This window comes from Pogoniulus pusillus, chromosome 42 (assembly GCF_015220805.1).
Source record: "Pogoniulus pusillus isolate bPogPus1 chromosome 42, bPogPus1.pri, whole genome shotgun sequence".
Classification (NCBI taxonomy): domain Eukaryota; kingdom Metazoa; phylum Chordata; class Aves; order Piciformes; family Lybiidae; genus Pogoniulus; species Pogoniulus pusillus.
In genome coordinates this window covers 3,356,497-3,369,425 of record NC_087305.1, presented here as the reverse complement: position 1 = coordinate 3,369,425, position 12,929 = coordinate 3,356,497, and the positions used below count along the sequence as shown (strand labels likewise).

Below are 12,929 nucleotides of genomic sequence, written 5' to 3'. Positions count from 1 at the left end.
ATGGATAGACAGACAGGCCAAGAGATGGATGGATGGATGGATGGATGGATGGATGGATGGATGGACAGACAGGTGGATGGATGAACACATGGATGGATGAACACATGGATGGACAGACAGGCAGATGGATGGATGAACAAACAGATGGATTGATGGACGAATAAGCACATGGATGGGGAGACAGGCAGGATGGATGAATAGGCAGACAGGCCAAGAGATGGATGGACAGACAGATGGATGGGTAAGCACAAGGATGGAGAGACAGGCAGATGAATGGATGGATAGACAGACAGCCCAAGAGATGGATGGATAAGCAGAAGGATGGAGAGACAGGCAGACAGATGAATGGACAGACAGACAGCCCAAGGGATGGACAGACAGCTGGACAGGCAGGTTGCTGGCTGGACAGACAGATACTGCTCTGCTTTCAGCAGGAACATGGGAAACTTGTGTTGAACAATCCCACGGCAAGTGCTGAGCTCCTCCTGCCGCCGCTGCCCCAGGCCGTGGCAGTGTTCTACAAGCACTTAATGCACTCCCAGCAGGCAGCTGCTGCCCTGCGCTCTGCCAGGGAGGTGTTGGCACCTCTCTGCCTCCAGCAGCACAGCCCCAGCAGGGCTGAGTGCTTTGCCCTGTTCTCCTCTCCCAGCACACAGGCACAGGTCACATCTGCTCCAGAAGTGGTGCCTGTGCTACTGGAAGGACTGTTTTAGGTCGAGGTAACCTCACAAGCAGCTTCTAATGGCTGGTGCTGAACTGCAACCTGCTACCTTGGAGCACGGGGGGGGTGTTTAAGCAGTGGTGGGACCCTCACCAAGCAGCACAAGCACTGCAGTCTGCCCTGCACCAGAGGAACAAGAGCAGTGTGGGCAGCAGGGCAAGAGAGGGGGTTCTGCCCCTTGGCTCTCCTCAGACCTCACCTCCAGTCCTGCCTCTAGCTCTGCTGTCCCCAGCAGAAGGAGGACACAGAGCTGCTGGAGCGAGGCCAGAGCAGGCCACAAAGATGAGCCAAGGGCTGGAGCAGCTCTGCTGTGAGCACAGGCTGAGGGAGCTGGGGGGGTGCAGCCTGGAGAGAAGAAGGCTCCAAGGGGACCTTAGAGCTGCTGCCAGTGTCTGAAGGGATCCTGCAGGAAGGATGCAGAGAGACTTTTGCTGAGGGTGTCTAGAGAGAGACCAAGGGGGAATGGTTTGGAACTGAGGGAGAGCAGGGTTGGACTGGAGCTGAGGAAGAAGCTCTTCAGTACAAGGGTGGTGAGAGCCTAGAACAGGCTGACCAGGGAGGCTGTGGCTGCCTCCTCCCTGAGGGTGTTCAAGGCCAGGCTGGATGAGGCCTTGAGCAGCTAATTCTAGCTGAGAGATGTCCCTGCCCATGGCAGGAGGTTGAAGGAGATGATCTCTGAGGTCCCTTCCAACCTTTGCCATCCTATGCTGCAGTCAGCAGAGCCCACGGAGGGGGCAGATCCCTGCCCTGTGCGTGTGTGTGTGTTTGTGCTCTCACCTCGCAGCTCTCCCAGGTCCAGGGTCTTCCCCAGCTGCTCCAGGAGGTCAGCCCTGGCCGCGTTCTTCTTGTGCTTCTTGCCGTCGTAGTGCTGCTGAGCCATCAGGGGGTTGTTGAACCAGGCGGCGCAGAGCTGGCAGTACCGGTCCGAGTCCCGCCGCTGCTGCGGGGAGGGCACTGCCGCCGCCCCCTCCGTGTGAGCCTGCTTCAGGGAGCTCAGGGGGCTGTCTGGGGAAGGAAAGGGTCAGGCATCAGCACAGAGTCCTCTCCCTCTCCCCTCCCGCGGGAAAGAACTGCATAGAATTAGCCAAGATTGGAAGGGACCACAAGGAGCAGGCAGTGCCAACCCCCTGCCATGGCCAGGGACACCCTACCCTAGAGCAGGCTGCACACAGCCTCAGCCAGCCTGGCCTCAAACACCTCCAGCCATGGGGCCTCAACCACCTCCCTGGGCAACCCCTGCCAGGCTCTCACCACTCTCCTGCTCAACAACTTCCTCCTCACCTCCAGCCTCACTCTCCCCACCTCCAGCTTTGCTCCATTCCCCCCCACTCCTGCCACTCCCTGGCAGCCTCAGAAGTCCCTCCCCAGCTTTTTTGGAGCCCCCTTCAGATGCTGGCAGGCCACAAGAAGGTCACCTGGAAGCCTCCTCTGCTCCAGCCTGCACAGCCCCAACTCTTTCAGGCTGTGCTCACTGCAGAGCTGCTGCAGCCTCTCAGCATCCTCCTGGCCCTATTTGAGAGGCTGAGCAGGTCTAGAGAACAGTCACAGAATCACACAGGTTGGAAAAGACCTCTGAGATCATCAAGTCCAACCTATCACCTAACACCTTCTGCTTAACTAAACTCTGGCACAAAGTGCCTCATCCAGTCCCCTTTTAAACACCTCCAGGGTCTCAAGTTGTGCCAGGGGAGGTCTAGGCTGGATGTTAGGAGGAAGTTGTTGGCAGAGAGAGTGATTGGCATTGGAATGGGCTGCCCAGGGAGGTGGTGGAGCTTGAGGCTGGGTCCCCTTCTTCTGGCCCTGCCTGCCTGGCAGCAGAGCCCAACCCCCCCTGGCTACAGCCTCCCTGCAGGCAGCTGCAGGCAGCAATCAGCTCTGCCCTGAGCCTCCTCTGCTGCAGGCTGCACCCCCCCAGCTCCCTCAGCCTCTCTCTCCTCACAGGGCTGTGCTCCAGGCCCCTCCCCAGCCTTGCTGCCCTGCTCTGGACACGTTAAAGAAAGGCAGCAAAAGGAAGGGTCTGGAGAACAGGGCTGGGGAGGAGCAACTGAGGGAGATGGGAATGTCAAGCCTGGAGAAGAGAAGGCTGAGGGCAGAGCTCATTGCTCTCTACAACTCACTCCCTGAAAGGAGGCTGCAGTCAGGTAGGGTTGGGCTCTTGTCCCTCGTGGCAAGTGATAGGACAAGGGGAAATGGCCTGAAGTTGTGCCACAGGAGGGTTAGGCTGGAGATGAGGAAAAACTTCTTTGCTGCAAGAGTGGTCAGAGATTGGAACAGGCTGCCCAGGGAGTCCCCATCCCTGGGGGTGTTCAAGGAACACATGGCCATGGCAGCTGGGGACAGAGTGGTCTTGGGTTGAAGGTTGGACTGGGTGATCTGAAAGGTCTCTTCCAGCTGAAGTGATTCTATGGCTCCCCAGGCTGCTGCTGCTGCCTGAGTAGCAGCAAATCCTCAGGCAGATCCCACATTAGACAAGAGGAATAATTAGCAGCAGTTAGAAGGTCCCACTGGATCTCTGGAATGGCACTGCTCAGAAATCTGCTGCTGCTCAGAAATAGAAGCAGCACAGAAGGAGAACCCAGGACTGTTCTCAACCATCCACGTCTCCCTGGCTGGGTTAGGAAGCTCTGACTGCAGCTACTCATCTCATGGCTGTTGTGACTAAACCTGCTAAACTTATCCTGCTGAAATTGCTACTTCCAGGAAAGATTGCCAGGGGAGAATAAACAAAACAAGCAAAGCCATCTCCTGCTCAGCACACAGACAGATTCATCATTATCTCAGGGTTCTCATTTTCCAGTTTACTTGGTCTCTGGAAGGAAGGAGGAAGCTGTCACAGATCAAAAGGCACCCAACAGACAGTCCTCTCCTTGTGAGGATAGCCTGGAGAAGAGGAGGCTGGGGGGGAGGAGGGAGGATCTTAGGAGTGCTTAAAAATACCTAAGGGAGTGGGTGTCAAGTGGGGCCAAACTCTTCTCAGTGCTCCTCAGAGGCTGGACATGAGCATGGCTGCTCAGTAAGTTTGCTGATGGCACCAAGCTGGGAGGCTTGGCTGGTACAGCTGGAGGCTGTGAGGGCATCCAGAGAGCCCTGGGCAGACTGAGAGCTGGGCACAGAGGAACCAGATGGAGCTCAACAGGACAAGTGCAGAGTCCTGCATCTGGGGAGGAATAACAAACTGCACCAGCACAGGCTGGGAGGTGACTGCTGGAGAGCAGCCCCAAGGAGAGGGACCTGGGGGTCCTGGTGGGTAACAAGTTCCCCATGGCACAGCAATGTGCCCTGCTGGCCAAGAAGGCCAATGGGATCCTGGGGGGTATTAGGCAGAGTGTGTCCAGCAGATCAAGGGAGGTTCTCCTCCCCCTCTACTCTGCCCCACTGAGAGCTCATCTTGAATGCTGCCTTCAGTTTGGGGGTCCCCACTTGAAGAGGGACAAGGATCTGCTGGAGAGGGTCCAGCAGAGGGCTGTGAGGATGATGAGGGGACTGAAGGGCACTGCCTGATGAGAAGAGGCTGAGGGCCCTGGGGCTGCTTAGTCTGGAGAAGAGAAGTCTGAGAGGAGATTTGATCAATGTTTATAAGTGTCTGAGGGCTGCCAGGAGGGGGGGACAGGCTCTGCTCACTGCTCCCTGGGACAGGACAAGGAGCAATGGGTGTAAGCTGCAGCACAGGAGGTTTTGCCTCAACACAAGGGGGAACTTCTTGACTGTGAGGGTCCCAGAGCCTCAGGCTGCCCAGAGAGGTTGTGGAGTCTCCTTCTGTGGAGCCTTTCCAGGTCTGTCTGGATGTGCTCCTCTGTGCCTTGTGTTAGATAGGATTGTCCTGCTCTGGCAGGGGGGTTGGACTGGATGACCTCCTTGGGTCCCTACCAAGCCCTAACTCCTGTGAGCTGTGAGGAAGGTGAGCATAAGAAATTCCACCTGCACACAGGCAGGAACTTCTTCACTTCGAGGGTGGCAGAGCCCTGGAGCAGGCTGCCCAGAGAAGTGATGGAGACTTTCAGGGCCTACCTGGATGTGTTGCTGGGTGACCTGTCCTGGGTGATCCTGCTTTGGCAGGGCAGTTGGATTTGATCTCCACATCTCCCTTCCAACCCCTACCATTCTGTGATGTGCCAGGAGTCCATCACCTTCCTTTTCTATCCTGCCCCTCCAGACTCACCAAGAGGCCATCTGGGAACACAAACTTGATTGCCCCAAACAAATGCAGGGGCAAAAAGGGTGATTGAATCTTTCCATCACTGAGCTGATCCTCATGTGCCATAGTTCTACTCTGCACAGGCAACAGGCTCAGGGAGGAAGAGTTTAAAGTAGAATGAAGTTCAGCTCACACTGGGGTACAAAACCACCCAATGACTGGAGCTTAATTATCACACCTCAGTCAAAAATTCCCTTTCATCTGCTTTGCCTCTTCTTTTCTTTTTCCAGATGAAATGCCTGATCTCTAAATAATTAACCAACTCCATGGCACAAGAATAGGCAAGTTTGAAGGGGCTGAAGAGGAGCTTGGTGGCTCTCTTTGATCAGGAAGCTCCATGCTGCTCTGGCTGAGCCCTGATGACAGCAAAGGCTGGGCAGTGACAGAGCCACCTCAGTGTCTGACACCAAGAATGGCAGCAGCAAGCAAAACATGCATTTAAAGGGCAGATTTAGGGTGGGCATGAGGGGGGAGTCCTGCACAATGAGAGTGGTGAAACCCTGGAATGGGTTGCCCAGAGATGTGGTGGAGTCCCCAGCCCTGGAGTCAGTCAAGGCCAAGCTTGGTGAGGCTTTGAGCAACCTGCTCTAGCTGGAGATGTCCCTGCTGACTGCAGGGGGGGTTGGACAAGAAGACCTTGGAGGGTCCCTTCCAAACTGAAGCATTCAGTGATGAGTTGAGAGGTTGACCTGGTGGCCTTCTATGAACAGGTCACAACATGAATAGCTGAGGGGTGAGCAACTGATGGCATTTAGCTGGACCTGAGCAAGGCCTTTGGCACTGTCCCACACCACAGCCTGGTCTCCAGGCTGGTGCCACATGGGTTTGGGGGGTGGAGCACTGATGGATAAAGAAGCGGCTTGGTGGCTGCAGGCAAAGAGTGGCTGTCAATGGCTCCATGGGCAAGTGCAGGCAGTGACAAGCAGAGTCCCTCAGGGATCAGTGCTGGCACCAGTCTGGTTCAGCATCTCTGTGGGTGCCATGGGCAGAGGCACTGAGTGCAGCCTCAGCAAGTTTGCTGCCCACACCAAGCTGTGTGGTGCAGCAGCCAGGCTGGAGGGCAGGGATCCAGCCAGAGGGACCTGCACAGGCTGCAGAGGTGGGCACAAGCCAAGCTCAGGAGGTTCAACAAGACCAAGGGCAAGGTCCTGCAGCTGGGTCGAGGCAATGCCAAGCACCAATCCAGGATGGGCAGTGCCAGGCTGGAGAGCAGCCCTGAGGAGAGGGACTTGGGGGTGCTGCTGGAGGAGAAGCTCAACAGGAGCCAGCAGTGTGCACTTGCAGCCCAGAAAGCCAAGCAGAGCCTGGGCTGCAGCAGCAGCAGTGTGGCCAGCAGGGCCAGGGAGGGGATTCTCCCCCTCTGCTCTGCTCTGCTGAGACCCCACCTGGAGTACTGCATCCAGTGCTGGAGCCCCTGGGACAAGAGGGCTGTGGAGATGCTGGAGAGTGTCCAGAGCAGGGCCAGGAGGATGCTGAGAGGCTGCAGCAGCTCTGCTGTGAGCACAGACTGAAAGAGTTGGGGCTGTGCAGGCTGCAGCAGAGGAGGCTCCCAGGTGACCTTCTTGTGGCCTGCCAGCATCTGAAGGGGGCTCCAAAAAAGCTGGGGAGGGACTTTGGAGGCTGTGAGGGAGTGGCAGGAGTGGGGGGATGGAGCAAAGGTGGAGGTGGGGAGAGTGAGGCTGGAGGTGAGGGGGAAGTTGTTGAGCAGGAGAGTGGTGAGAGCCTGGCAGGGGCTGCCCAGGGAGGTGGTTGAGGCCCCATGGCTGGAGGTGTTTGAGGCCAGGCTGGCTGAGGCTGTGTGCAGCCTGCTCTAGGGTAGGGTGTCCCTGGGCATGGCAGGGGTTGGCACTGCCTGCTCCTTGTGGTCCCTTCCAACCCTGACTGATTCTATGACTGAAGCCCACTGGGACTGACCCCCACAGCTCAAGGAAGTCAATACTGTGACCAATCTGCTGCCCATTAGCTGCCCTGGAGGAAACTCTCCCTTGCAGAGAACATTCCTCACCACCTCAGCAGTTCCCAGGGCTTTGTCAGCTTCTCCTGGCTGTGGTGCCAACTGCCAAGCTATCAGAGTGCCCTGGCTGGGAAGGTCACTTGAGGCACCTTCACCTCCTCACCAGCCCAGCTCTGGAGCAGTTCCCTCGCTGCTGCTGCTGCCACCAGCACTCAGCAGCAGGAGCAGAAGCAGCTCTCTGGGGATCAGTTTTCAGGTGATTACACAACTGGCTCCCGTGGCAGATCTTTCTTCTCCTCCTCCTGCTGCTGCCTCGCCAACCTCCCGCCTGCTCCCCCGGACCCATCCCCCCTAGCCCAGGGTTCCACTGCCTGATCTCTGCCCACCCTCTGCTTGCCCAGCCTGCTGGGGGGCCAAGCACAACACCAACCTCTGGAAAGCAAAGGAAAGGAAGGAAAAACCTCTTCCCCTTGCCTTGCCCCTGCCCAGTGCTCCTTACAGCATGCCAGGGACAGAACTGGGCACATTCCAAGGCCAGAGCTGATGGGCAGCAGGCAGCCAGCTGGATACTGCTCCTAAAAACATCTTTCCTAAGATCTATGCTTGCAGCTGGAGACACACAGCAGCCCCTCCAAGCACCCACAGTGATCAACAGGAAAATTAGGAGACAGCAACATTGCCTGCCCAAAGTGAGAGGAGGCAGAATTTGCATGTGCTTGGCTCACAGGGAGCAGCAGCAATGCTCATGTGGCTTTGGAACCACCAGCAGCACTCCCTGAGTCTGTGCCAAGACCTGCCCTGGGCAGGCTTGCACCCAGCCCTGGAACACTGTAGGGACCCAAGCCCTGGGTTGCTGTGGCAAGGCAGCCCCAGGATGCCACAGGAGCCCAGCCCCAGGGCTGAGCTGTGCCAGGGCACACCAAACCCATGTGTCACCAGCGTGGAGACCAGGATGTGGTGTGGGACAGTGTCCTGCCTCAGGGCAGAGCCATTTGGGTATCTGGCCCATCCTGCACCAGCAGTTGTTAGGGCAGCCCAGGAGCTCTGTGACATATCTGAGCTGCTGCTCTGCAGGCCCCAGGCTGCAAAGTTAAATCTATCAGATCCTTCTGGTCAGCTTTCTCCTTCTTTATATGTGAGCTGCTGCCCGAGGGCAACCAGGGAGGCTGAAATCCACCGAGCTGGTGGTGTCCACAGGAGTTACATCTCCCACTGACTAAGGAAATAGGACTGCAGCATCCTCTGCTGCTGCCCAGCCCCCAGCCAGAGCAGCAGCCCCAGGGCTCCATGCTCAGTGACCTTGGTGCCTTCTGCTCACCCGAGAGCAGTGCAGCAGGAGGCTGCCACAGGACACAGAATGCTTTGGGTTGGAAGGGACCTTAAAGCTCATCCAGAGCTCCTCTGCCATGAGCAAGGGACACCTACTTAACCAGGCTGCTCAAGGCCCCCTCCAGCCTGGCTTTGAACACTTGCAGGGCTGGGAGCTCCAGAGCTGTTCCAGTGCCTCACCACCCTCATGGGGGAGGATTTCCTCCTGAGGTCTCATCTCAATCCATCTTCTTCCACTTTGAAGCCATCACCTCTCAGGCTGCCCCTGCAGGCTTTGTAACAATCCCTCTCCAGCTCTCCTGTAGCCCACTTCAAACACTGGAAGGCTGCTCCAAGGTCTCTCTACAGCCTGAACAGGCTGAACAATTAATTCCATCCCTTAGCCTGTCCCCAGAGGAGGTGCTCCAGCCCCACAATCATCTTCTTGACCCTCTCTAGAACCACTCCAACTGTTCTATGTCCTTCAAGGGTCAGTGGGACCAGCACTTCTGCTCCAGAGCCACCCATACCCCTGGCAGAGCCATACCCATGGCAGTGCTGGCTTGCCCTGACCTCCTGGGCTGCAGCCCCTCTGCCCACATCACACAGCTGGCAGGGATTTCCTCTCAGCACTCACACCCCCAAATATCATCCTGGACAGCTGTCCCTGGAGCTGTTCAAGGCAGGATTGGACGTGGCACTTGGTGCCATGGTCTAGCCTTGAGCTCTGTGGTAAAGGGTTGGACTCGATGATCTATGAGGTCTCTTCCCACCTTGGTGATACTTTTATACTGTGATCCTTGGAGGTCTCTTCCAACCTGATTGACTCTACAATTCCTCAGGTTCCATTTCAACTGCCACCAGCCCTGAGATGTGCAAACCCCCACCTTGCACCCCCAAATCCTCCTGAGGGAGGGAAGCAGATGGGACTCTGCCTTCCCCACAACTCTGGATCCATCATTTTGAGACCTGCACAAGAGAAGAATCTCATCCTCCTCCCCTGAGCAGCGACAGGAAAATGAATAACAAACACTCACAAGACATCAAATGCTCAAAATGTTTCTCCCGTGGAAAACACAAACACAAAAGCTGCTGGGGTTTGACTATTTCAGGTCTTTCAGCATGCTAAATAGCTCATGACAGTCTGCCTTACGTTCCCTGCTGCTGTGGGAGGGAAGTGAGAAAGCCTCACTTTGCTGCAAGGAGCAAAATACAAAGTTAGAAACACTTCAGCACTCTGGCAGGGAACTAATCTTTGACTCCTTTCCTGCATGCAAAGCTTTTCTGTTCCGAGCTGGATTTAAAGGGCACCCAACTGTTTGTCACTGCCCCTCGCCAGGAGCTGAGCAGGACAAGCAGAAAGCAACTGAGGCACGAGTCAGAGAGCTGTGATCATCCACGAGGGTCCAGCAGAGGGATGGAGGACTTCCCCCTGTGGGGACAGGCTGGGAGAGTTGGGACTGGTCAGCCTGGAGAAGAGAAGGATGCAGGGAGACCTCAGAGCAGCCTTCCAGTAGCTGAAGGGGCTGCAGGAGAGCTGGGGAGGGACCTGTGACAAGGGCTGGGAGTGCCAGGATGAGAGAAAATGGCTTTGAACTGGGAGAGGGGAGAGTGAGAGTGGAGATGAGGAAGAAATTCTAGACAGTGAGGGTGGGGAAACACTGGCACAGGTTGCCCAGGGAGGCTGTGGATGCCCCCTCCCTGGAGATCTCCCTGGGGAGACACTGGCACAGGCTGCCCAGGAAGGCTGTGGATGTCCCCTCCCTGGGGAGACACTGGCACAGGCTGCCCAGGAAGGCTGTGGATGTCCCCTCCCTGGGGAGACACTGGCACAGGCTGCCCAGGGAGGTTGTGAATATCCCCTCCCTGGAGGTCTCCCTGGGGAGACACTGGCACAGGCTGCCCAGGAAGGCTGTGGATGTCCCCTCCCTGGGGAGACACTGGCACAGGCTGCCCAGGAAGGCTGTGGATGTCCCCTCCCTGGGGAGACACTGGCACAGGTTGCCCAGGGAGGTTGTGAATATCCCCTCCCTGGGGAGACACTGGCACAGGCTGCCCAGGAAGGCTGTGGATGTCCCCTCCCTGGGGAGACACTGGCACAGGCGGCACAGGCTGCCCAGGGAGGTTGTGAATATCCCCTCCCTGGAGGTCTCCCTGGGGAGACACTGGCACAGGTTGCCCAGCGAGGCTGTGGATCACAGAATGTGATCAAAGATGAGCTTGGAGGTGTCTTCCAACCAGGTTGATTCTATGCTTCTAAGTGCAGAGTGTGGCTTGGGGTTCAGTGAAGAAAGTGCATGCAGAGGTCTGCTCCCTTGTTGGAGCAGAGCTAGAAGAGACCACAAAGATGATCAGAGGGCTGGAGAACCTCTGCTATGGGAACAGGCTGGGAGAGTTAGGGTTGTTCAGCCTGGAGAAGGCACCAGGGAAGAACTTAGAGCATCCTTTCTCTACCTGAAGGGGCTCCAGAAGAGCTGGGGAGGGACTTTTGACAAGGGCTGAGAGTGCCAGGATGAGAGAAAATGGCTTTGAGCTGGGAGAAGGGAGAGTGAGAGTGGAGATGGGGAAGAAATTCTGGACAGTGAGGGTGGGGAGACATTGACACAAGGTTGCTCAGGGAGGTGTCCAAGACCAGGCTGGATGAGCTCTTGAGCAACCTGTGCTGGTGGGAGGTGTCCCTGCCCATGGCAGAGGGGTTGGAACTAGAGGTGGTTATGGACCTGGAGAACCAAGAGGCTGTGACCTGACTTTGCTTGCTTCTTGCCACTAAAATCCCTTTCCTGATGAGCTGTGTTTAATTTCACCCATAATAAGAGAACTCTTAAAGCCTTTTTCCCTCCCCCCCCTCCCTTTGTTATTAATTACAAGCTTATGAGGTCAAGTATTTGATCACACACGAAAGTTAAAGCAACATTTTAACTCTTAAGAGCTTAGGGAAGCACCAAGTAAAACATTCAACCTATTTTAAGCATCCAAAGGGTTGGTTTCTCCAAAGGGATTAAGCATCCAAAGGGAGCTGTGATCAGAGCAGCAGCTGCATCTCTTTGCAAGATGCTAACCAAGCTGCTCAGCTGCCAGCACTTTGGGCACTGGGCTCAGCTCCCTCCAGAGTAGCAGAAGGGATTTGGGGCCCTCAGAGTGACACTTTGGTGGTTGTTGATACATCCTAAGTGCTGCAAGCCAGCAGCTTGCTGGGCACATGGCTGCCCAGGAGGGATTCTTTGCAGTGAGGGTGGTGAGACACTGGCACAGGTTGCTCAGGGAGGTTGTGGAGCACAGAGTCACAGAATGTGATCTTTGATCACATTCTGTGACTCTGTGCTCCACAACCTCCCTGGAGGAGTTCAGGACCAGGTTGAATGAGGCCTTGAGTGACCTGTTCTAGTGGGAGGTGTCCCTGCCTATGGCAGAGGGGTTGGAACTGGAGGAGTTTTGAGGTCATTTCCAACCTAAACCATTCAATGAGGGATGGGAGGGTTCTGTCCACTGGGTTTTTGTCCCAGTCCTTCCTGGCTGGCACTGGGGGCTGTGCCTGCTGATGGAAGTGCTGTGCAGCCAACTCCCAGTGCCCTGTCATTATGTACCAGCTGCAGAAAGCAGCCTGAGGAGCCCTAAAGCAAATCAGCTGCAAATTACCAGTTCATGTCAGGTCCCTCCTCCCAGCTCGCTGTGGGGCTGGGTGGGAGCTGCCAGCACCTGCAGCTGCACCCTGGGGACCTCCACCCAGTACCCAAAGCCTTGCAGAGGCACCTCAGTGACTGAGCTCTGCTGCAGCTCCCTTTGGAGAGCCTCCAGAGAGCCCACTCCTCAGTGAAAACAAACAAGCCACCATCTAAAGCCATTCCCCACATCCCCTCCAGGCAAAGGGGATGACATTTCCCAAGCCAACCCTGGAAAAGGCCAAAGGATGCTCTGAGCAGCAGCATCTACAGCGAAGCAAAGCCTCACCCATGGAGCCAGCCCCTCCCTGAGCAGTCTGGGCTGGTGGGAAGAGTCCCTGCCCATGGGAACTGCATGGCCTTTAAGGTCCTTTCCAGCCCATGCCATGATCCTATGCTATTAGCTGAGCTGCTGAACAGCCTCTGATGACTGCAGTGAGCTTTGGCTCCTGGTGCCCAGAGGAGATTTTGCCTTCCTTCCAGCGAAGCCTGGAGCCAGGATGGGGCTGTGAGGAGCTAATCTCTGTGAGCAGAGCAGACAGCAGCAAGCATCAGGGATTTCAAAGGTTGTTGTGACAGTGTCACAGTCAAAAGCTGCTTCCTCTGGCCTCCAGCTCTCCTTTTCTGGGTGCCCTGGCACAGAGTCCCTCTGCCCCACACCAGCCCTGCTGGCTCCAGCTCTCTGCCTCTGCACCTACCTGTGGCCTTTAGTGCTGGTTGTTCACCTAGCAACAGTTTTAACCTTTTGGCATGGATTTTCCCTTGGTAATGCGATTCAGCCACCACTGCTGAGGTAAAGGACATGTTACATAGTGTGCAGCATTTGTTCTTATCCACTGAGTCACCGTCACTGCCCTGGGTGGAGACAAAAAACACAGACAGAGAGAGGTGCATGAGCACACCGAGCAGAGCCCTGGAGGCAGGAGAGAGGAATGCAGGCTGCTGTGCCAAGGTTGGCCTTTCCAAAGGGGTTTTCCCCTTCCTTATCTCCCCCAGACCATCTCCTGCCTGGCCCCAGCCCTGCTCAGCCCAGGGCTGCTCCCAAGCCCCCGGTGCCTCTGTGCTCATCACACATTGGGAGCTCAGCTTGCT

The 12,929-nt window shown here is 56.4% G+C and overlaps 1 protein-coding gene across 3 annotated transcripts in view; it reads right to left on the bottom strand.

Moving 5' to 3' along the window:
* The window catches only part of ZMAT4 (zinc finger matrin-type 4), a 75,085-nt gene that overhangs the window by 17,677 nt on the left and 44,479 nt on the right, over positions 1-12,929 (bottom strand). For all 3 annotated transcript variants that reach the window (XM_064175749.1, XM_064175747.1, XM_064175748.1), the window contains 2 exons: positions 12,536-12,692; positions 1,499-1,726 (listed from right to left, as the gene is read on the bottom strand). In XM_064175749.1, coding sequence (XP_064031819.1) covers positions 1,499-1,726; positions 12,536-12,692 — 385 coding nt within the window. The remainder of the gene's footprint in view (positions 1-1,498; positions 1,727-12,535; positions 12,693-12,929) is intronic.